At 53.0% G+C, this 22975-nt stretch overlaps 8 protein-coding genes across 8 annotated transcripts; 5 read left to right on the top strand and 3 right to left on the bottom strand.

Annotated features, from left to right (window-relative positions):
* Positions 1-2181: 2181 nt before the first annotated feature.
* Positions 2182-3348, top strand: CABS01_00095 (fatty acid hydroxylase superfamily protein; the record flags this gene model as incomplete). The annotated part of the gene is made up of 3 exons (XM_060533479.1): positions 2182-2429; positions 2503-3084; positions 3144-3348. 3 exons carry the CDS (start codon positions 2182-2184, stop codon positions 3346-3348), a joined length of 1035 nt encoding a protein of 344 aa, XP_060405993.1.
* Positions 3349-4314: 966 nt separating this feature from the next.
* On the bottom strand, positions 4315-4701 carry CABS01_00094 (uncharacterized protein; the record flags this gene model as incomplete). The annotated part of the gene is made up of 1 exon (XM_060533478.1): positions 4315-4701. One exon carries the CDS (start codon positions 4699-4701, stop codon positions 4315-4317), a length of 387 nt encoding a protein of 128 aa, XP_060405992.1.
* Positions 4702-7687: 2986 nt separating this feature from the next.
* On the top strand, positions 7688-8549 carry CABS01_00093 (ribosomal L28e family protein; the record flags this gene model as incomplete). The annotated part of the gene is made up of 5 exons (XM_060533477.1): positions 7688-7739; positions 7831-7925; positions 7995-8018; positions 8127-8251; positions 8369-8549. The coding sequence occupies 5 exons, from the start codon at positions 7688-7690 to the stop codon at positions 8547-8549; spliced, it is 477 nt and encodes a 158-aa protein (XP_060405991.1).
* A 2442-nt stretch (positions 8550-10991) lies between these two features.
* CABS01_00092 (malate dehydrogenase) lies at positions 10992-12373 on the top strand (the record flags this gene model as incomplete). The annotated part of the gene is made up of 7 exons (XM_060533476.1): positions 10992-11004; positions 11064-11095; positions 11170-11280; positions 11359-11446; positions 11506-11965; positions 12018-12162; positions 12233-12373. 7 exons carry the CDS (start codon positions 10992-10994, stop codon positions 12371-12373), a joined length of 990 nt encoding a protein of 329 aa, XP_060405990.1.
* A 464-nt stretch (positions 12374-12837) lies between these two features.
* CABS01_00091 (transporter particle component) lies at positions 12838-13862 on the bottom strand (the record flags this gene model as incomplete). Its single annotated transcript, XM_060533475.1, has 4 exons — positions 12838-12969; positions 13037-13126; positions 13231-13348; positions 13480-13862. 4 exons carry the CDS (start codon positions 13860-13862, stop codon positions 12838-12840), a joined length of 723 nt encoding a protein of 240 aa, XP_060405989.1.
* Positions 13863-14801: 939 nt separating this feature from the next.
* On the bottom strand, positions 14802-16787 carry CABS01_00090 (MIZ/SP-RING zinc finger; the record flags this gene model as incomplete). The annotated part of the gene is made up of 7 exons (XM_060533474.1): positions 14802-15255; positions 15305-15530; positions 15585-15690; positions 15764-16071; positions 16123-16191; positions 16243-16470; positions 16637-16787. 7 exons carry the CDS (start codon positions 16785-16787, stop codon positions 14802-14804), a joined length of 1542 nt encoding a protein of 513 aa, XP_060405988.1.
* A 1561-nt stretch (positions 16788-18348) lies between these two features.
* On the top strand, positions 18349-18844 carry CABS01_00089 (uncharacterized protein; the record flags this gene model as incomplete). Its single annotated transcript, XM_060533473.1, has 3 exons — positions 18349-18532; positions 18601-18651; positions 18705-18844. 3 exons carry the CDS (start codon positions 18349-18351, stop codon positions 18842-18844), a joined length of 375 nt encoding a protein of 124 aa, XP_060405987.1.
* A 986-nt stretch (positions 18845-19830) lies between these two features.
* CABS01_00088 (GPI ethanolamine phosphate transferase) lies at positions 19831-22793 on the top strand (the record flags this gene model as incomplete). Its single annotated transcript, XM_060533472.1, has 8 exons — positions 19831-20042; positions 20097-20141; positions 20196-20487; positions 20540-20667; positions 20720-21090; positions 21143-21378; positions 21438-21700; positions 21758-22793. The coding sequence occupies 8 exons, from the start codon at positions 19831-19833 to the stop codon at positions 22791-22793; spliced, it is 2583 nt and encodes an 860-aa protein (XP_060405986.1).
* Between the last annotated feature and the right edge of the window lie 182 nt (positions 22794-22975).

Genomic DNA, 22975 nt, shown 5'->3' with positions numbered 1-22975 from the left:
ACCTGGCTGAGGTAAGCAGCTCTGATGGGTCCGTGGTGAGACTCGGTCAAGACGGTTCACCGAGCGATGAACCTTCCAGACGGGCCTGTAGTACCGCTGGCCGTCCTGAATCTTCTCCTGTTGGCGTATTTCCATTTACCACAGCATAAGCGGTCTAACAATTATACGCCAGGCATTCCGTTCGCTCATCAGGATATAGAGATCGACGAAAAGTTAATTGTTCCCTCGACGCTTCACTGTATCAAGGCTGAGAGGAAAGCACTGCTGATATACTTCCAGTTGGAGGCTCATCGAGCTGACTTTCGACAGGATAGACATAGAGTACGACCCCAGTCACTCCGCCGAAGCGCCGGTGCTCAATGGCCCACCTTCGACAGACACGCTTCGGTGTACCGTTCAACCGTCATTTTGCAGACGTTCGAGACACTCTTCGTGACCGTAGTGTACCATTCGCAGCAAGGGTGCGATGATCGGGACCCGCGTAAGAGTGACCTTACAACAAGCTGTTCCCCGTGCCAACATCCAATGTCTACTAGACCAGCTTTGAGAGCTTATCGCATCATCGAAAACTCTTCTGTACTGCAACACACTCAAAAGAAACCTTCGCAGTCTTGCGCTCTGTTCGGATCCCGAGAAAGCGGCACCAACGATCTGCTCCGAGCGCGTCGTCAATTCCTTTATCAACACTGGCATCGCTTTCATCACGCCTGCCAGCGCTTTCGCAATTGTCAGGCATGCCCGCTTGATCCAGCCTAGAATATGATGGATGGATCTACATATTTCGGGAGACCCTGCTGCCGATGACACAAAATTACACCAGGCTAGCTGGGCCCCGAAATCACTAATTGGCAATGTCGATGATGCAGAATTACCCTACAACGGCATTCAGATTGATAGGCTGGGTTTCGCCACTACTACCTCACATGCACCAAGGAATGGACCCTCAGTAGCTTCTAGGTATGCTGCACTGGTTGGCTGTCTTTGCATGTGAAACAAACAGATGGCACACGCATAGAGATGGCACTAACCAACCTGCCAAAGCATCCAGATCTTGAGGCGCAAGTATCATCAAATCAGACCACCGCCCCAACCACAGCGGCGGGACATTAGTAGATGACTTGACAGGAAACCGAATACGAGTCGGCTGCTTCTGATTCGCCAATGGATTGTTGCGCCAGTGGGCTCCCTGGCCTTTCCACCTAATTTGAGCCAAAAGTCCAACGTCAAAAACTGGTCAACGCGGGTCCTGGAAAAGCCCATCCCGCTGGATCATGCGATTTTCCAAGTGACGAACTGCCCACTGGGACATTACCTCGGACGAGTCTTCATGGGCACAATGGGCTTGCGTACACCGACTCTTCCGAGTTTCGCAGTTGCCCACTCTTGACTGGAGATGAGTTAGATACAGTTAAAAGAAGGGCTCATCCCGCCCAGGGATATCTGCTACCCCTTCGTCGAGAGCTCGTTCGGCCTTGAGTTACAGCAACCCTTGCCATCTTGACGCCGTTTTTGTGTTCGATTGTCATCTCGGCTGGGCCTTACCCCCAAACCCTAAGATCGGGTACGTGCCAGTGTTGAGGGACCTCGATAGAAGCGTTGACAACCTTGACAGCTTAAACCTTAGTGTGCTGGTCCCCTTTTTCTCTGAGCTTCGCCGTTCGACCAACATCCGCCATCTTCAGAGTATAAGCCGTTGGCTGTCGATGTTGGCTCAGTCTCTCGGTGCCGGCACTTTGTCATTCGACCGCCGGCCTTGCAAACGTCGGAGAAGCCCAGGTTGCAGTCTGCTACAAACTTCACAGCAATATCCTTGCCCAAGTCTTCTAGTGGAAGCTCTTACCGAACTGAAAGCAGTCGCTGCCGATCCCGCCCCTGGCTGTGTCCCCGTCGCTCGGAAGCCAGGCCCATTAAACCGGAGGTAAGGCGCATCTGCCCACCTTCTTATGGCCCCAGGATTTCTATTAAACATTCGATGATCTCAGACCCCACCGAGTTATCCCGGCCGCGACCCTCGGCAACTTTGCGACCTCGATTCGTCTAGGACTTATAACCTGGATTCGTGCTGGTCCGTTGCGCATACGTGACTACCGGTCCTTCTCTCCTCAACTGCGATCGTTACTTTAGATATTGCCGCAGTAACCCTAGTGGCCATCCACCGATTGCTCTTCGATTCGACACATCATGGATGTCGTGCTCGAGGTGGTTGACACCTTTGTTGGCGACCAGCTCTACGCCAAATTGCTCCCAGCCGGTTCAGCTCCTTATGACTTCCCTCACCACGCGAACGCCACGGCGCAACCGATCTCGACATGGCAGTATAAGCCCTCGACACAAATGCTCTACCTCGAGCCTTCCGAGGCCGCATATATGAGCGCCTGGCCAAGAGATAATATCTTCCGACAGTTCACATCTCTTTTCCTTGTCACATGGTACGTTGTTGCTACAGCTCCGCCACCCTCGCCGTGTTCCCGACCGAGCTCACAATACCGCGCACAATACCAGGTTCTTCGGCATCCTCAACTACTTTGTCTTCGCGACTCTATCGTACATCTTCATCTTTGACAAGAAGACGTTCAGCCACCCAAAGTTCCTCAAGAATCAGATCCGCCTCGAGATGAAACAGGCCAACATGGCCATGCCGGTCATGGCAATCTGCACCGCGCTCACCTTTGTCGCCGAAGTGCGCGGCTACTGCAAGCTCTACGATACCACAGAGGAGGGCCCCGGCCGTTGGTACAACTATGCGCAGTTCCCGCTCTTCATCCTCTTCACCGACCTGTGCATATACTGGGCTCATCGATGGCTACATCTCCCACTCGTCTACAAGCACCTTCACAAGCCTCACCACAAGTGGATCATGCCCTCGCCCTACGCCAGCCACGCCTTCCACCCCCTCGACGGCTTCGCGCAGTCGGTCCCGTACCACGTCTACCCGATGCTGTTCCCTCTCAACAAGCTGGCATACGTCGCACTGTTTGTGTTTATCAACTTTTGGACCATTCTTATACACGACGGCGAGTACATTACCGACAACCCCATCATCAACGGCTCAGCGTGCCACACCGCCCACCACTTGTACTTCAAGTAAGTTTCTGACAACGTGAGAGAGCCGAGAGCTTCGCACTTTCTAACAGACTTGGCAGCTACAACTACGGCCAGTTCACTACCCTCTGGGACCGTCTCGGTGGCACCTACCGCAAGCCCGACCTAGCCTGGTTCAACAAGAAGACCAAGATGGCCAAGGAGACGTGGGAGTCCAACATGAAGGAGATGGAAGACATCCAAAAGGAGGTTGAGGGCGACGACGACCGCCAGTACGTTGCCGCCGAGGCGAAGAAGACGAAATGAGAGCCAGTCTAAAGTGTGCTGGACACGCTCAGCGCAAAAAGCCAGCCGTAAGTGAACAGCTGAAGAAATCACTTTCTAGATATTTGTAATACTTTGGCTCTTGCCATACCTTTGCTTGTATATATATATGAATCGGCTAAATAGAATGCCGGGCGCGATACGGATGGATGATGGTGATATAATGGGAGCGAAGCCATCTGACGGTCTGCAGGTATGGATGGACCCAGGGTATCATAGCTAGTAGCGCAACTGGACCCTCCTGAGGTTCCAGAATGCCAACTCCAGAATGACATGAGGTTTGAAGAACACACTGGCAAATGTCGAGGAGAAGAAGGACTCAAGTGTCACATCTACCGGACTACCGGAAGCCCGTGCAGTCTCGTAGGATGGACAGGGCGAAAAGTTGGGTCACATAGTCAAAAAGAGGATGAATACGTGAAGGTAACAAGAGTGAAAATCCGTTGAAGCTGTATCACGCAAGCTCTACATTGACAGATAATACCAAAAGAAGACGCCGATCCATACCGGCGCAAAGAAGGCTTTGTCAGCCAGACCCTTAGAAACGTCCACCACCGGGAAACCCAAGAACAAACAACATAGAAAAAGAAAGAGAAGGGTAAGAAAAGCTCGCTGCAACGCCTGTTTGCCCTAGGAAGTAGTGGAATGTCGAAGAGTTGATAAGCAAGGAAAAGTAGTCGGTGGCCTGTTTGGGCGCGTTAGAAGGATTTGTGGTTGTTGGAGGCGAAAGCTCGGGAATATTGAGTTATGCTCCGGTGCAAAGTGATCAGAAATGATCCTTTACGGTCATTTCCCTCCTCTCGAATGAGATATAATGGTGGAGTCGTCGGTAATTCGTATCGTAGTGCAAACATATGCTGCAAACGACGTTTTTCGCCTACCCGGTCTGTATCGGGTATCCCCTGGTTGCCTCTCTCTCTCTCTCTCGGTAGCTCGTGCATGCCTCGCCTAGCTGAACGTGACAGCCTTGGGATCCAAAGGCCTCCCATCCGGTCCGATACCGTTGGCCTTGAAGCGCTGCTCCATGTACACCCTGCGCGCGTCGTCAAACTTCATGCGGCGCTTCTTCATGATCTTGAGAATCTCCTTCTTGCTGCGATCGTCGAGCCCTGCGCGGCTATCGCCTGATTCAACGTTGCCCGCCAAGTCAAAGGTCGAGCTCGAGAGGCCGGCGTCGATGTCGCCGACGAAGGAGGAGGGCAGACGGGAGTAGATGTAGTCGCGGCCGGGGATCGGGAGGTCGGGAACGAGGTGGAGCCAGTGGCCGCGGGTGAAGTAGAGGGCCGTTGCGGTGATGAGGAGGAGGAACGAGACGGAGTAGAGGAGGTACGACATTTTGGACGACTTTCGCTTTCGAGGGCGCGGTCGAGATGGAATTTCGTTGGGCTGGTCGTCGATACGCTGGTGTGGTTGCTTCGCAATCGCCGGCTGCTTAGGTGGCTAGGCTCCGAAAAGCTAGTAGTGGTGGTAATCGTCGTGGTTTGGAATGAACAGAACGGAAGGCAAGGGAAATGAATAGTGTGGAAAAAAGAAGTCACAAAGAGAATGGTGTTTTGGCGCAAACGGTCAGAGACTGCCGTTCGAAAGGATCAAAGGATCATGTCGGCACCTGCAGGGAGACAGACGGTCGCGTTTGACTCCAGGGCAGAGTGAGGTTATGCGGAATGGAAGTGTAAGTGGTGAAGTTCGGCGACGAGCCAGGCGTACCGACCGACGTACGATGATGTGGAGGTGCAGTGGTGCGGGCTGCGTAAGTGCGCTGGACACTAATACTACCCAGGCTCCCCAGTTGGCCTCTTTCGGAAATGGGAGAGAGCCCTCAGGGACTCAGCGTCGCTGAAGGTGGACTCGGGCTGTCACTGCCCCCCGTAATCCCGTCTGATCCTGCAGCTTTTGGACTTCCATGGGGATCCACTTACTAAGGTCGGGCATGGAGCATTCGAAGGCGTACTACCTACGTACGTAACTTGTAAGGCTTGGGCGCAGGGCAAGCGCAGGGTACCGTGGCAGGGGCCTGGGCCGCCAGGGAGACCGTTACGGATGCCGACGGGCAAGCTTCCATTTGCATCACGTGAATACTTCCGCCCCCGCCAGCTGGGCCACGGGACGTGCTGAAGCTACCATGTATCCGTACCTTCCACGACGAACAAAGCTGGAGACCAGTAAATGATCTCAGGGCCGACTCAGGGCCGATTCAGTCCTTACATTGCGTTCCTGGTCTTCATTGTATGTGACTATGTCGAGGTCGGTGAAGACTCTACATGAGTTACTTCAACTACCTTATCTGTGGACATGCTCTTAATACCACTCTTCGTGGTTGAGGCCACGCAACCAGGAGGTGAAAGGCAATTTCCATGACACGCGTAACTAAGGCTTCTGCATAAGAGAGCCCCAAGAGGTACCCCAAAGCTCGGCCCCTGGAAACTTGATTATCCCGGTAGCTGGGGCTCACCGGCGCTCGCAACTTGGATACCTTCGTCCGGCCTGAGAAAGGTGGCAGCCTCCGATGAAGGTTTGCTCTTGAAGAGTGAATGTACTTCAGCTTCGGCGCCTATATAGTAAATGTCCATACTTTTTTTTGTAGAAAGTGTTGCCTAAATGTCCAATGATAGAGTAGCTGTATCTATATCACACAGTATTCCATCGCTTGTCTCAACCTGAATGGTGTGTGGGTGTTGGGGGGGGGGGGGGGGGCTCCCAAAAGCAACAGAGCTATTCTGACATACCGCCTGTGAAATAATTCGAGTTCTAGAGATAGCCGGTTGGTTTCGAACATATAGGTGTAATCAGCAGTTGGACTATATATGTCATGGTCACGATGTGGAACCGATATTATGTCGAAACGGTAGCTTGCTGGGATAACATGACGATTACATACCCGCAGACGAGAGGTGTTGCCATAAGATCATTTCCCATATAGATAGACCCTGCCTCTAGATAGAAAATCAATGGTGTGAATAATATAACTTCATAGTCCCGCAGTAGAGCGATACTGTGTATTTAAGAGTGAACAGCCCCTTAAAGGTGCCCATGAGGCAACCCGCTTTGTCACCGTTATCCTTCTGGATGGCTCACGAACGAGAATATCGTCGACTAACATGATGAGATGATGTAACAATATGGAATAAGTTCTGAAAGAAGACTGCGATCCAGGTGAGAGCCACAGACCGGCGACTTTTACCTGCTTGGCATTGTGCACGTATACAAAGACGAATCATTCTGTCGAGCCAGATGGTGAAGTGAGCTAGAGTGCCTACCTTGGCAGTGCCTCTCACAGACGAATTCGACTGCCTTGCAGTGGAGGATCGACAATGGATATGCAGTGCCTTAAATACCTTAGGATTGGCAAAGTTGGCCTCTTTGTCAACGTACTATACCCGTTGTAATGAAGTACTACACAAGAGACTGGATAAATGCGCCCATACAAGACGAATGGGTTTTTTTATGAGAGGATAAGATACTATGGCCTGGCGTTGGGATGTGCCTACCGGATATGTAGGCTGGACCCGATGGCATGACATCGAGCCGAATGATGGATTTGTATGAATCACTTGAACGGTAACCATTAGCTACACTCAGTACTAAAGCATTGATAGTCAGCGAAGATTCTCCGGAGAGATGCCTAAACTTTAGGCACTTCAACACCATGGAGTGTGTCGTTCCTAGATGTGTGGTTCACCTTTGTGCCTCGGATTAAATACCATGAATATTTCGCCCGTTGAATAGACCGATCTAGGCCCTAATTCAAACATGCTATCAATTGGGAAATCAGAACATACTAGAAATAGTATAGAAAAGAAGGCCAAGCATTACAGGCCTTATCCAAGAACCGCGCTTTATGATATATTGTCTTGCTATTATCTTGCAACTGTCAAGTTTTTGAGCTTAGCCACATATGTTGAAAGAGACGCAATACTCGACTTTCTGAATCCTGAACCGACCAAAAAAGAGCTTGAGCCTACCGCGTACTAGTACATTTGATAAGTGAGTTCGTGTAGTTGGAAATACGTAATCGCAATTGCGGTCGACTTATGACGAGGACGAGGTTGTACTTCGAGCCGGTTCAGGATGCAAGTGCACCGCCATCACCAGCCACATCCAGACTGGCCCGCCGGGGAGGGCTTTTGTGCCCCGGAGGGGACTCGGTGTGGCGTCGCCGATGAAATGAGTGGACCCAAGAGACGCTAGTCCGCAAAGCGACTGCTAAGCGATAGCCCACACATTCAATTCAGGCCATTGAATTCTACGAACACGCAGACCGGCATCAGAGCAATCGTGAAGGTATTCATCAACCATTCCGTGATCCCTCAAATCAGTCAAAATGGCCGCCACTCTGCCCAACGTTTCCGCCGACCTGATCTGGGAGGTCGTCCGTAAGTTTCACCGCGGCGCCCGGCTGCCAGCGATGCCGAACTCGATCTGAATGCGCAATTTTGCTCACACCTGCTTGTTTTCTCGATACAGGCGCCCAGAATGCGTTCCTGGTCAACCGCAACGACGCCGGCGGTCTCCAGCTCTCCCGCGACCCCCTTAACCTGGTCAACAAGCACTCCCGCAAGGTATGTTGGGATCGAATCGTCAGAATACTGGCGGGGTTGAAGGGCATCTTTCGCTAACTTGTATCGCAGTACGCCGGTTTCGTCAACGACAAGGTACGATTACACCCCAGGCCGATCGAACTCGATATTCCTCCCTCGCTCGAACGATTCGATCCTTCGCAACATCACGTAGCACAGAGATGACTGACATGTGACGATTAGGCCATCGGCGTTGTCCCCAACGAGAAGGGTGGTGTCAAGGTGATCAGCAAGAACCAGAAGAACTTCAACAAGCCCTCCAAGGGCTACACCGAGGTCACCTACGGCGGCAACAAGTCTTCCCGCAAGTGAGTTTTGGACCACCGCTACAACCACAAACTTGTTGTCGTAATGCGGCACATGGAACGGGGCAAGCACGAGGATTTAGGAGAACAAACAGATGACTGACGGCTGTCGAACCATAGGACCTACTCCGCCGTTGCCCGCCAGGCTGCCGCCGGCGGCTACCGTGGCGACCTCCGCGAGGCCGCTGTCCAGCGCGTCTCTGCCATCCGCCGCTCCCAGCGCGCCGTCAAGGCTACCCCCGAGAAGAAGCCCCGCGGTGTCAAGGCCAAGGCCGCCGCCGCTGCCGAGGCTGAGGCATAAATGTTGAGATGCTGATTTAGCGGGACGAAAAAAGAGAAAGAAACAGGCTTGGTTTGGGCGTTACGTCGAGCAAATAGAGAATACCTTTTTGAGGGACACAGGCGAAACAAATCAAAAGCTTGAGTCAAAGGCCACAAAATAATGACTGGGACTGGTTTTTCGTTTGCTCCAAACGAGTGCTGCTGCTTCCCCCCTTCGCATCTGATGCCATGCGTGTGAGGTATTTGTGAGGCTCTGGGCCAACGACTTGGGAGGGCGATGATGATGATGCATGTTGAAGTATACCTTATCTTATGCCATGACGCGCGCCTGCACAGAAAGGGAAAGCTCGGAGTGGGAGTGGAGTGAGGGTGATCGAAGAGGCCGACATCGAGATAGCACAGTAGCCGGACTACGGGTCTTGGTGTTGTCGATGCCGTGGTCCTCGGCCCTTACCCGGAGTTGCCCGACTAGAGTAGAGAGCGAATTCCTGCTGAACCTCGGGACCACGGGCAAGCATCGGAATGTCGAGGGTGTCATTCCGGCTTGAGCCATACCATCTTCCTACGTTGCCCCCCAAAAGTATTGTGTAGTGGAGCGGTATATTGATTGCAGTTTGTTGTTGGAGTGTTGATGAATGAGGAAAGACAGGGACGCTTCTACGTCTTGCACGGAGTAAGTCTTCGCCGACATTGACCTGATCGAGATACGTGGAATGGCACCTGCGCATACGGATACATGGCGGGGTAATTTTGCCAGCCGGGGTTGCATAGGTGCTCCTAACATGGCATTTCTAACACAACGGTACGTACTCTTGATATTGTGAGTAATTCGTGCCACAGTGTAGGTAATTCTTACATCTTCCATGAGCAAGATCTTAACCTCGTAGAAGCAACGAGGAGTGAAGATGTATTTTTAGTGAGCTATTCGCCCGCCCAAACACCACAGACAGGGCCCGTAGGTTATGTTTTGCCCAGCTGTCTCATCGCCGAGGATAATGATAGCTATCACGATCTGAAGCATGTCACAGGCTTCCCATAGGAATAATGGGGCCCGTCTTTGCGTTAGGTTCTTGTTTCTACCGTTCCCACACCCGAGTTTTGGCTATACATAGGAACGAGCTACCCCTGGAGCTCGGGACATCGGGACATCGGGACGAGGACGGGGGACCGTTCATCAGCAGGAAAACATCGGAAGGCATTGGTCCAGCTGGCCGGGAGTTGACGGGGGAGATCGAGCCTCGAATTACCGTCTTAGCCTCGTCCGTCTCTCACATGCATCAGACCGGAGGTGAATGGCGAACAAAACGGGTTGACGACGGATGTTGCAATTGGTTGCAGGACGTTGGTGGCAGGGGATTGGCGCAATCGATGCTAGGTATTGAGCAAGCACTGGGCAGTGGGCGGGAAACATCCAGAGCACCTAAGGTAGGTACCTGTAGAATGTATCTTTATCTTTCCTTCAGCGACTGCTTCCATGGGCTGGGCGTGTCTCAGTGGCCGCCTTTGTTTGGGTCGAATGACGAGGTATCTGCGACAGCTATTCCCTGGTGCGGCAAGCCGGAAGGTACCTTACACTCGCTCCTCTCTTTGTCCACTCTGCAGCCCGAGACAGCGGCAGCAGCAGCATCAGCAGGGCCAGCGAGCAAGCAGCAACGCAGCAACTGGTCCGGCTAATAAAGCACCGCAACCGCGCAAGTATAAGCTACAGGATCGGGCTTGCTGGGTGCAGCGGCGCAGTACATGAGGTACAATGCCGCAAGGTAACTACACGCGCAGTGCTGCTGTCGAGTCACTTTTCTGCGCATTACTGGCGCCTGCCGCCGCTACCACCTCACCTCGAGGAGCGATGGAGGAGCGTGCAATAGCTACAATGGAAACTTGAACCCCCCGTGCCTGCCCTGCCTCAGGAGCGGCCCCCCCATGGTCCCCTTCTCACCCCTCCAAGTTGCCCCTCTTTTTGACCCCTCCATCCAATGACACAGGCAAAGTCCCACGGAACGAGGGGTGGGAAACCAAAGGTCGCAATTCTCCCCGCGGTTGAACCTACGTCCCCGCCGACAGCCTCCGGACTAGGTATCAGCTGGCTCAGACTACTTCTACGTAACCTTGGCTCGGTTTACTTCTCCTCTCTTGCTCTCCCTTTTCATACTAAAGCAAACGATCTCCCGCTCTTGTGAGATTCATCTTCATACATCTTCCATCTTACCAGTAAAACCTTCAGTTTACGTGACTACTGTACGTTTGACGATGACCTCTCTCTCCCCCTCCCCTTAGTACTTGACAAGCGTGGATAATTGTAGCGAGAGCTCCCCACACTTGGCCTCGTACCATGCGCCAGAGCTCGACATGTTAAGCGAGCAAAGCTCCAAGATCACCCCGCTAATCCGCGAGAACCCTTCAGGCCACCCTCCTCCTTCATCCATCTCCTTTCTCAAACCGAATAACAAGAATCACAATCAAAATGGTCAAGGCCGGTATGTTCCCACCACCTGAGACTATCGCGCAAAGCCTCGTCAATCTAATCATTTCTTAGTTGTTGCTGGCGCCTCCGGCGGTATTGGACAGGTACAGTGAATCCGGAACCCCGCGTGGTCAGCAAATAACGCTCGCATTGCTCACCACCAACCTGTCTACTCTAGCCTCTGTCCCTCCTCCTCAAGCTCTCTCCCCTCGTCGATGAGCTTGCCTTGTACGATGTCGTCAACACCCCCGGCGTCGCCACCGATCTCTCCCACATCTCTTCCAATGCGGTACGTTTCATCGCAGTCTCAATTGTCTCGTGGCACCCGTAGTACCGATAGCTTGCTAAACAGAGATGCCGCAAACAGAAAATCGCTGGCTACCTGCCCAAGGATGATGGCGCCAAGGCCGCCTTCAAGGATGCCGATATCATCGTCATTCCCGCTGGTATCCCTCGTGAGTTACACTTGCGGAGCCTCGTCTGCGGCTTCTTTCTAACGGCAAATCCACTCTAGGCAAGCCTGGCATGACCCGCGACGATCTCTTCAACATCAATGCCGGTATCGTCAAGGGCCTCATCGAGGTTGCGGCCGAGGTCGCCCCCAAGGCCTTCATCCTTGTTATCTCCAACCCTGTCAACTCCACCGTCCCTATTTCCGCCGAGGTTCTGAAGGCCAAGGGTGTCTTCAACCCTCAGCGTCTGTTCGGTGTCACAACTCTCGACATTGTCAGAGCCGAGACCTTCGTTGCCGAGATCTCCGGCAAGTCCACCACCGAGCTCAATGTTCCCGTTATTGGCGGTCACTCCGGCGAGACCATTGTTCCCCTCTTCAGCAAGGTCAAGCCTTCAGTGTCCATCGCCGACGACAAGTACGATGCTCTCGTCAACCGTGTCCAGTTCGGTGGTGACGAGGTTGTCAAGGCCAAGGACGGCGCTGGTTCTGCCACTCTCTCCATGGCCTACGCTGGCTACAGGTAAGAAATCGGACGCTCGACAACTTAAAGGTCAGGGGCTGACGTGTGATAGATTCGCCGAGAAGGTCCTCAAGGCCCTTAAGGGCGAGAAGGGTCTTGTTGAGCCTAGCTACGTCTACCTCCCCGGCGTTCCCGGCGGCGAGGAGATTGCCAAGAAGACCGGCGTCGACTTCTTCTCCGTTCCCATCGAGCTTGGCGTAAGTTGCACAGCATCCCATCCTGTCCCCTGTCCAAATCTAAACGGATCCAACACTGACATATTCGTAGCCCAACGGTGCTGAGAAGGCCATCGACATTCTTGGCGACATCACAGAGAAGGAGCAGAAGCTTCTGGAGGCTGCGGTTGCAGGATTGAAGGGCAACATTCAGAAGGGTGTCGAGTTCGCCCACAAGGCTCCCCAAAAGTGATTCCCCCCTTTGTACACTTGTTTCCAGTAACAGCCCCCGACCCCCTCTCGAGGAAGCCGCATGACAACAGCTTCCAACAATGTAGCCAAAAAAATGGTGATAGATGAAATACAACCGAGGGAGAATTATGGCTGATCGACTCTTCTTTTTCCTAGGCTGTGAGGTGTTATTGGTCTCGCAAGTGTATGGTTGACCAGCGTATATAACACCAGCTGGGATTCTCTTGAGTCCGCGTACGTAGGGCAACGGCGTCGGTAGTTTTGGATATGGCGATAATTGCTGCTGGTTTATAATTGGAGTAAGACACCTTGGGCATCAACTCGAATGACCAGATCTTTGGTCGATACTCTGCAAAAAGTCTAAACTCTTTCAACGCTTGCATGCTGTGTCATTGACACTTCTCTATGGTTTCCCCACGCGCCATTTGTTTGGGACAGGGGCTTCTTGATACGTGAAGTTGGGTATTATGTGCTTGACGGCAGGGTCTTGATTTGGAAAATAGCTGCCGGTAGCTCGTTGGTCTCGGCTTGGACGGTTGCGTTGATACCTAATGCCGCTAGCGCTCCGCGCACAATCCCGCACGGGAACCAGAGGAACTGTAGCCAGACAAGTCAGCACCCTGTAGGTCGTCATATTGATAGATCGGCGTGGGTTTAGACGTACTGGCTGTGCCCGAACAACCGCCTGTCCGCCAGCTTCTGTACTCATTCTCGAGAACGGTTTGAACGAGTTGTCTGTCAGTACGTAAACGCCCTATTCCAACGGACTAGATCAGCCACCCAATTCCCAAGTCGCTCGTCTGGAGCGTCGCCCTTGACCAGGCCTTCCGATAGGTAGAGGGGATATCGCTGACGTACCCTGTGATTTGTCTTGAGGTTGTCAATCTGTTTTCTAAACACAAGCGACCAAAGATCCTTGCAGACAAACTTGATGACGTCGAGCGTATCGTTGAATCGTGGCCGGTCTCTCGAGAATCTGAACACCAAGTTCATAGACCGTCAGCTTCCAATCGTTGTAAAATCCCAATACTGTGTCTTCGTCCCCCCTTGCTATCGCCAAAGGCGGCACACAGAGGAAGAGGGAGGGAGGCACAAGAGGAAACGTACCTCTCAACAAGCCCCTGCCCAACACGATATCCCAGCGTCTCAAGCCGATAAAACACCGCATCCCGCTCCTCGTCCTCATCCAGCTTCCTGACTGTGCTCCCGCCCGCAGCCCCGTCCGCGCTCGACGGCGCAGCACCTCCGTCGGCCCCCCCGCCCTGACTGTGGCTCACCGTCGACAGCGCGTCAGCTGAAGCACCTCCTCCTGCAGCGGCAGCGCCCCCACCGGAACTATTCGCATCAGTCGGCGCGGCTTCGAGGTCTCTCGTCACGCGAAAGGCCATGGGCACGAGCTCGATGAGGAGGAAGTCGAGACAGGAGGAATTAAGGAAGGAGGCCGACGGGTCCGTGGCGTTGTACGGCGGCATGACGCTTTCGAAGGACATGGCTTCTTGCTGGCTGGGAAGCTAATTGTGGTATGGGCGTGGAAGAATAGTCGCTATGGTTCCTGGCTTCGTCGAGGAGGGTTTCGCGCGGTTATTGGCTCTCTCGAGTATGGTTCGTTTGTCTGTGTGGGGCTCGATTGTGATGAAAGCTTGGTGTTGATCCAAGGCAATGGAGACTAGGCAGCGAAGTTCGTAAGAGTCAGTTCGACGTGGAATCAGAGATGACGTTGATGCAATGGCGCTTGAAGGAAATCGCAGGAGTAGTTTTGGACACTGTTTCGTCGAGGCCAATGTGCGGTTCAAGGTAGGTCGCAGGTAGCTGGAGGCGGATGAACGATTGAAGCCGCTACCAAGGTAGGTAGGTACCTGAAAGAGCGAGGTCGGGTACGTACCTGATTTGACATGGAACGCCGTGGAGCTGGCCTCTAAGCTCTTCAGGGTCCACCCACCAGAGCTCCAATTCCGATTCGACAGGGATTACAGTAGATAACTTGCACGTTATGTTGGCACACGATCACGGACGGGTAATGATGGACGTAGACGAAGAGGAGAGTCCTCAGAGTGATTTCATCTCATTATACGGATGTGATATCCGTAGCGTAGTATTTGGTATTTGTATCCCTCGCTTTCCTAAGGTACCAAGCTGGCAAAGTTTCTGAGGCATCTACCTCACATCTAAGTAGAGCTTTGCTCAGACGCCTGCTATCGCCCTGATTCTTGCCTATGGCATAAGGCTGTTGGGGCTGTTGGAATATGTTTTGCCTCCTAAACGCCTGGACAGCTATCCATCCGTCCCTTTCCACGCCCAAAGAAAAAACACATACATGAGCCACAAATCCGCCTTCATTAGGTAGGGAAGTATGTACGTGCTGATTGAGGCGGCTAACCTCATGCTCCATATCTCGCAGCCCGTTGATAGAGATTGCCAGGATGGCCTCCTCAAAACATGCTGCTACTGTAACCATTGCTGTTGTAGTTACTCGATCCCGGCCCCTGTAGTTGCTGCCGCTTCGGAGGCGGTGCGGCTGGCTCATCATCGTCGGATAGGGTCAGGTCTATTGTCACCCTATCCGAATGCAGTCTCTTGGCGCTTGTTGTGGCCACGCCCCGCGGCATCGTCGAGCTTTCTCGAGACATCACCGTTGTCGTCGGAGTCGCCGTGCTGGCGACTGACCGGTTGGGAGTTTCAAAGTTTCGACTGCGAACTGGGTTGACCTCCACGATACCCCAGTCGTCGTCGTCGTCGTCATCATCGTCTTCGTCAACAAGGCCGCTTCCACCATTGGTCGGCCTGTTCTCGGCCTGTCCTGTGTTCACTCGCCACTGTCCGTCTGGTTCAATGGTGACTTGATCTAGGGACTTTGATGTGTTCGCTAGGATGTCTCTTACGTACCTTCGACGGATGTTAGCTAGAAATCGTGGGGGCGATTCATGGGACTTACTCGTCAACGGCCAGCTGTGCGTATGGCGCCGGTTTATTGCAAATCGGGCAAAGCCACTGAGGACCCTGCTCTTGCAATTGGAGGTACGACGTTGCGTCGAAACATTGGATGTGCGAACAGTTGACAGAGCGGCACGGGACATCAAGACGCATGTAGGATAGAGGACACTTGAGAGACAGGACTTGAGATGTCGTGACGATATCTGTATCCGCCGCTTTCTTGCTGACTGGAGGGTTTTAGTCTCTTGTTGATAATATTGGAGTAAATCGGCAAAACGTACTCTCCTCAATCACCTTGTTTTTGGGGATCTTCTGCCCCTTCTTGATGTTGTCGGCCAGGTCCTGCGCCGAGGTGATACGGCAGACGTTCAGGACAAGATAGAATTTCTGCAAACAAATTAAGTGTCAGCGGTAAAAGACGGAGCAGGGTATTGAGATTCGTAAATCTAAGGCAACCCACCTTTTGAGTCAACGCATAGGTGAACTCAACGAGATTTCTGTTGTCATTTTTCAGACGCAAATAACTCGTAATGTCGACTGGCCTTGTCGAGCCTGGCTTGTTCTTCAAGCCTCTGAGATTCGCCTTGACCTCGTTACCGTTGACCTTGATCTCCGACTGATGGGGAAACGCGATATCCTGGACGCCATTGCTATCTCCGGCGCAGAAGACCATGATGCGTAGTGACTTGTCATCGAGAACTCTGTTCAGATTGAGATTATCGCTGACTTTGACTGGAATCGAGACCATGTTCCTATGCTGGCTCATAGCTGATTGGGAAATTAGCAACGACCAAGATGAAACATGAAATGGCAACCTACCCTCGCACGAGCGCACATCGCCGACCCGGAACTGGATCTCGTAGAAGGGACTGTTCTTGAAAGAGAGCCCTGCATCAAAGTTAGGCGTTTGTTCAAAGGACTTTTGAGGGAATGACGTACCGCTTGATCCATACCCGGGCAGAGCAGGGCCATTCGCACCGCTGGGGCGGGCATTGCGCCCCCAGTATTGGTCTTGCCGCATCATTGACACTGGCGGAGTCGCTGTGGCGGGACGTCCACTCTTTTGAGAGGCGGGCGAAGCGGAGGAGCCGGTCCTTGTGGTCTCGATGCTTCGTTGGATTTGCTGGAAGCGAGTCGCGTCGCTGTTCTTGAAGGCTTCTTCGATAGCTGACGGGCAAAAGATGTTAGCCTTAGGTCGTTCTGAGAAGCAAACTTCGCTGCCTGGAGCAATGCTCAGACACGACAGCGCCCGTGAAACAGCTGGAGCCAGAGAAGGGGCGCAAAATGAGGTATCTCAGGCGGCCGAAAGGGCTCAAGAAGGAAAAGTACTCACCACTGACGATGCGACTTTGCAGAGCCGCCTTAACGCCGCTGCTAGTGAGCCCGTTGAGCTGACAAATTTGGGATAATTGGCGGTTCAGAAGCTGGTTGCTGTTCACCAGCTTGACCAGAGCCTGGAGCTCATGCCTCTGTATGGAGGTCATGGTTCTCGGGCGAGGTGAAAGGGTTGTGGTGGTGTCTTCGGTGACGGCCTCATGAAGGTTCGCAGGTGCGACGTCGGATCGACTTCGGTCGTTGGTACCTAGAGGCGCCGTCGACAGGCCGTGGGGGTAGGTGGCGGATACTTGTCTGCGTCAAAGTCGTCGGTCGAGGAATGGGTGGAAAGCAAAGAAGAGAAGGAGAACGACGGGCCTCAAGTGAAAATAACAGTCATGGGCGCGACCACACGAGGCAGGAGCGACGAGGCTCGTGGTGCGCGCCGACAGGCAAGAGCCAAAAGTGCGTGGGGAAGTTGCAGTCGGGTCGGTCGAGGAAGGCAAGGGCAGGGTAGGTAGCTCCCGTCCCGTACTGCTCGGTGGGTTGGTGGTGGTGGTGGCGGCTCTGCTGCTGCGCTGCCCTTCCCGTCTTTTTTTTTCCTTCTTCACTCTCGGCTTTGCGATAATGGAGACAGGCAGAGGGATATACCGATGTTCCCAAATGCGACAACGATAGCAGGTAACGACCCTGATGTGTGCGAAATTGTTTGTGCGCTTACCCACCGATACGAACTCTATTGCATCGAGCAGTAATATGAATATGATATCGACGCCCAAGGTAAGAGCAACGGCATTAGTCCAGCGTACGGATGAAGTGAGGTCAAACTAGGCTAGGGGCCATTTCTTGAGTCAGCAAAGGTTTGATGTCATCCGCGACTATCGGCCTTTGGGGGCTCTGTGAAGACGGGTGTTACTGAACGGGTAGGAGCCCACCACAGCTGAATACCTTGCGACTACAGCAGCAATCAAGCCGTATTCTGGATGTGGGCCTGAATTAAAGCAAGTGAAGCGTGAAGGTGAGTTATCCAAGGGAAGTGATGAGGTGAGATTCACAATTAGTGAGACTCGATGATGGTGTGGACACTGGCCGGGAAGTGTGTAGGCAGGAAATGGCGGCTCTGTGTGGTCTTTCTTAGGGGAGAGTAGGAAGTTGAACGTCCCCGTCGGGCAGGTGAAAGCCTGAACCGATGACTCTCTAGTGGGCAGTCCGCCGTTGTTTCAGCATCTGTGTCCCCTAAGAAGCAGACAACGCATTTGAGAAACCAAAATTCCTGGGTCATTGCCCGTCCCGTTCTGGAAACCACCGCCAGCCAGAGGCGCCTTCCAGGTGTTTGGAAGAATGTGGGGGTGTCAATAGCCGGCAGCCCCTGCGATGGCCGATTGACTGAGGTGAAGGTGGTCTAGCCCATGTGAGTGAGACGCCAGGATGGTTTTGCTGCCGTCCAAAGCGCTGCGGCCTGCATACCCTTCCTGACTGGACGACTGGATTGGCAGGCGGGGCACGGCTGCAACCACCTGTGTAAAATTTCCTATCATCACTCAGTGAAGACCGTTTGCTTTCACATGGTCACTCTCATCGACTTGAATACTCGACATTTCTCAGTAATCCGAGACATATCAAGGTTGTTCCTCACTCAGCCTGCTGTTAACTTCTTGCCTGTATAAACACAGCGAGACGTCTCCTCAAATCCTTCATAAACACTACACCGCCCGGTACATATCCGCAGCAATGGCCAAAAGCGCGAGAGCCAGCGTTATCAAGAAGAACAACCAGAGACTCAAGGCAAATGTCTTTGGTCCCGTTGAGCAGGCCAGAGCCGAGCGTCTCTCGGCGAAGCTGCTAGAATTGGCAAAGGCCCCCAAGCCTGAGAGGGAGGCAGACACCAAGATGGATGTTGAGGATGACGACGACGGTGAGTTCCCAGCCATTTTCCAAGGCAGTTCCATGAGGCAAAAAGTTTCGAAACTGACATTCCAAAAGCGGAAATCAACGGTGACGATGAGAAGAAGGAGGCCAAGGCGGATGACACCTGTAAGCTGAGCTCACTCGATAATTCCCGTCACAAAGACTGACTCTCGTCACAGCCATGGACGTTGACTCGGCGAAACCCAAGCGTCGCTCTGGAAGAATTCAGAAGCAAAGGAAGAAGACTTCCAAGGTCGTCTTCCCCAAGTACAGCGATCGTCGCGGAGGCTCCAAGGGCGGAGTTTCCAAGAGAAAGTAAAGGCTTGTTGTCCTTTCACTGGTTATTCCCCTCGCCTTTTGCAGCATCATGGGCGAAGAGTCGCGCTCGATCAAGAAAATCGTAGCGCGCTCACTCGGCGAGTCTCATGATGAGGAACTCATTCCTGGACATATCCAATTCCTTTTCCGGCGTTCTTGTGAATAGTGGGATACTAAAATTTTCATCGGTTATTTTGGGGGGTCATTTCACACTTTTCACCCCATTGAGAGAGTACATTGGAGACGCGGTCAAACAGTTGATAGACCGGTAGACATGGCGCTGGGCATGGCCAAATAGCTGCCAGACGAATAATGAAAAATCACTATCAACCTCCAGTTACTCTACGTTCAATACTATTTCAACGTACTTCATTCATTGATACTCAGTCCTGTGCCGGGTGAAGCGGAACAATATTACCTACTGGTCGTATCGGCCGGGGTTCTCTCTGCTCGGACTCCCCTACTATGTTCTCGACCAATCATCGTTCGGGCGCGACTCCCTCCAGTTCGGTGCATGTCATCCCTGTGCAAGAGCTGTTACAGTGTCCTCTCAGCTCCCGAGGTCCTGTTATGTCCATCATGCCTAGCGATGTACCAGGGTAATTATCTACCTGATTACTCCGTATTACCTCGATACCTTACCATCCCTACGGATACCTTGCGCATACTCTTTAGCTATTTGCTCCGCCTGCCGGACACTCGCTTTGCCCATTTGGGGTCTAAGCGACTGGATCCCGAGAACCTTGACGGAACTGCCACCGTTGCCTGCAGATTGGCAACTTCACCCGTCTTCCATCTCACCATGGTTTGCGCGCCTTTCATCCCTTGTCGCATCATGATCGAATAAGGCAGCTGCTTTCTGAACGCGATGACTCTATTCTCAAGCCATCAAACAACTCGACGACTTCAATAATATACTGAAAGTAAACGAGGCTTTCGTATTGCCATTCTGCGGCCAAAGGTCATCTTGATGGATACGCGACGACCATGTCTTTTCGGTACGGCCCGGGCTTCCTGGCAGCTCTTCTCACAATCGCCAACATCCTGATTCCACTGGCGGTTTTCACGTTTGCTACCGGTTTCTTTCCGTATAAGCCGGTTCTACCAGGTTTGGCTCAATATGAGGCCCTTGAATTTGGCCCGCCGCCACAGGCACCCTTCGACCGCCTCATTTTTATGGTCGTTGATGCGTTGCGAAGGTAAACGCGGCTCACAGTGCCCCCAGGTTTTTGACAATACTAACATCATCACAGCGACTTCGTATACTTGAATGGCACCGGCTTCACATACACTCAAGAGTACGCCGACGAGCACCCTACCGTCTCACTCTCACCGTGTTAACCATGTTATAGGCTCATCCGCGATGGTGCCGCCCTACCTTTCACGGCGTATGCGCGGTCACCAACCGTCACCATGCCCAGAATCAAAGCCATCACCACTGGCTCAATCCCGTCTTTCCTGGACGTCATCTTGAACCTGGACGAAGCAGATTCGTCCTCGACTCTCGCTGCTCAAGATACCTGGCTTGCCCAGATGAAAGCCAAGGAGACGGGGAAAATGCTCATGTACGGCGATGACACATGGCTGAAGCTCTTCCCGGGCACTTTTGACCGTGCCGATGGCACCGCGAGCTTCTTCGTAGCAGTGCGTCGTCTTCATGATCATCCCTTGCTGTCCCTTAACTGACTGGTCTAAGGACTTCACCGAAGTGGACAACAATGTCACCAGGCACATAGACAGCGAGCTGAAGAATGACGATTGGAGCACGTTAGTTCTCCACTACCTCGGGCTCGATCACATCGGGCATAAATCAGGACCGCGAAGGTAAGATTAGCTTTGGATCGCCTTCCGAATCTCCCTTGCTGACTATAGTTAGCTCACACATGGTACCCAAGCAACATGAGATGGACGGTATTGTGAAGCGTATATACAACGCCATGGAATCACGAGAACATATGGCTTCCACATTGATGGTTCTCTGCGGAGATCACGGTATGAACGATGCCGGCAATCATGGAGCTTCTTCTCCCGGAGAAACCTCTCCGGCGCTCGTTTTTATCTCTCCCAAACTAAAGGCTTTGCAACGGAACCTCCAAGCTCCTGTTCCATTTCGAGAGGACTTCTCCTACTACACCAAGATTGAGCAGTCAGACCTGGCACCCACCCTCGGTGCTCTGCTGGGCTTTCCGGTGCCGCAAAATAACCTTGGCGCCTTCATATCCGACTTCCTGCCTTTCTGGCCCGACAGTGAGTTTATGCAGGCTCCAGCTTCGGTTACGTAGTGGCTCACACTTGACAGGAAATGATCAGATCCAACTGCTCGTCCGCAATGCCCGGCAGATACTGAACATTGTGACAGTAACTTTTGGCTCCGAGATGTTTGACTTGGGGTCTACCTTTGATCAAAAAACGTGCTCAAATCCTCGGGATGATGCCCAGGAGCTAGCTTGTGAATGGCACCGCGTCAATGATGCACTCAAAACCATGGATGGCGAAGCCGAGTTAGATCCAACCTGGCGTGAAGCCATGTCAAAGGTACGTCAACACCCTGACCTCAGTGCATCAAACCATGAATCTGTGCTGACATCCAATAGTGGCTCAGCAGAGCGCAGGATCTGATGAGCAGCATGGCCAGCAACTACGACATGGGAAGGTTACATATCGGCGAAGCAGTTGTCGGCTTCGTTGCCAGTTCCCTGATATTCGGCGCTCGACTTAGTTTGATACCGCTACTGGCCATCTCAGTTACGTACGGCATCATGATGTTCGCGAGCAGCTACGTAGAAGAAGAACACCATTTCTGGTATTGGGCCACATCGGCCTGGCTGGGCTCCATGGGCATCAAAAAGATGCAGTCGTAAGTGCCAAGCATACTGTTAGCACTCACAATCACAAAGACTGACATGGGCTACAGCACCCGGTCGCCATCAGGAACACTAGCATCTCTTCTCATCGCCCTGATAGCAACTAGACTGATCCGGGGATGGAACCAGACAGGCCAGAAGCACGCCGGCGAGCCCGATATCGCTAAAACCTTCATCGTTACACGCCCTCCCATCCTTTGGGCCCTTGTCAGCGTAACCTATCTTTTCCTTTTTGTACAACTACTTAGAAAACTCCGCGGCCTTCCCCGCGCCGGCGTGACAGCTGCGTCGGCTCTTCTAGTCCTCTCCGCCTTCACGTTCAAGCTCGCCTTTACCAACGAAGACGCCCCGGAGCTCGTGACCGGGCCCCTAGCAACCCTCAACACCCTAACCCAGGGCATCTCCCTCGTCACCCGAGCCCGCCTCGTCTTCGCCGGCATCGGCGCCGCAGCCCTCTACTCATCCTACCTAGCCCTCTCCAACCCAAAGACCGAATCACGGCACACATCCCCCCTCCTCCACCACCTCATCACCCTCCTCCTCGCAACCCAATCCCGCGTCACAAACATCCCCCTCCTCCTCCTCTTCACCCTCCAACTACCTCTTCTCGCCTCTCTCGACCTCTCCCTGCCCCTCCTATCTACGACCTCCCTCCTCCTCCAGTACGCCTCCTTCTTCGCCTTTGGCGGCACAAACGCAATCTCCTCCGTCGATCTCTCGAGCGCCTACAACGGCGTGGGGGGCTTCGACGTCGTCGCCGTCGGCATCCTGACCTTTGTGAGCAACTGGGTCGGCCCCATCTACTGGGCGTCCGCAACGAACCTGCTCCTCCTGCAGTACCGCGGCCGCAGAGCCGGCAGCGACGAAGGCAGGTACGTGTTTTTGCGACACATAGGGCACACGACCTTGTTTACGGCGTGCAGCGTCGCGTTCGTCATGGTGGCGTGCGAGGCGCTGCGGACGCACCTGTTTGTCTGGACCGTATTTTCGCCAAAGTACCTGTACTGCATGGCCTGGGCCATTGGCCAGCATCTTCTCGTCAACGTCGTATTTGCTGGTTTGTTGTACCGTTTGGGATCGGCTTGATATACGAAGCATTCGCCACTATTCGCCAACTACCTACCGTAGGTAGTAGCAGGCTTGTAATACTAAGCAGAACGCGTTGAAAAGGATGAAAACAGCAAATACATTGTCAATCCTGCAAGGAGTTCATCATTACTAGTACATAGATCATAAATTCTTGTAGAGAAAACCGTTCCGCAATGCTC

Source organism: Colletotrichum abscissum (genome assembly GCF_030869225.1).
Source record: "Colletotrichum abscissum strain IMI 504890 chromosome Unknown Scaffold_1.1, whole genome shotgun sequence".
In the NCBI taxonomy this organism is placed as follows: Eukaryota; Fungi; Ascomycota; class Sordariomycetes; order Glomerellales; family Glomerellaceae; genus Colletotrichum; species Colletotrichum abscissum.
This window is presented reverse-complemented; position numbering and strand designations above follow the sequence as displayed.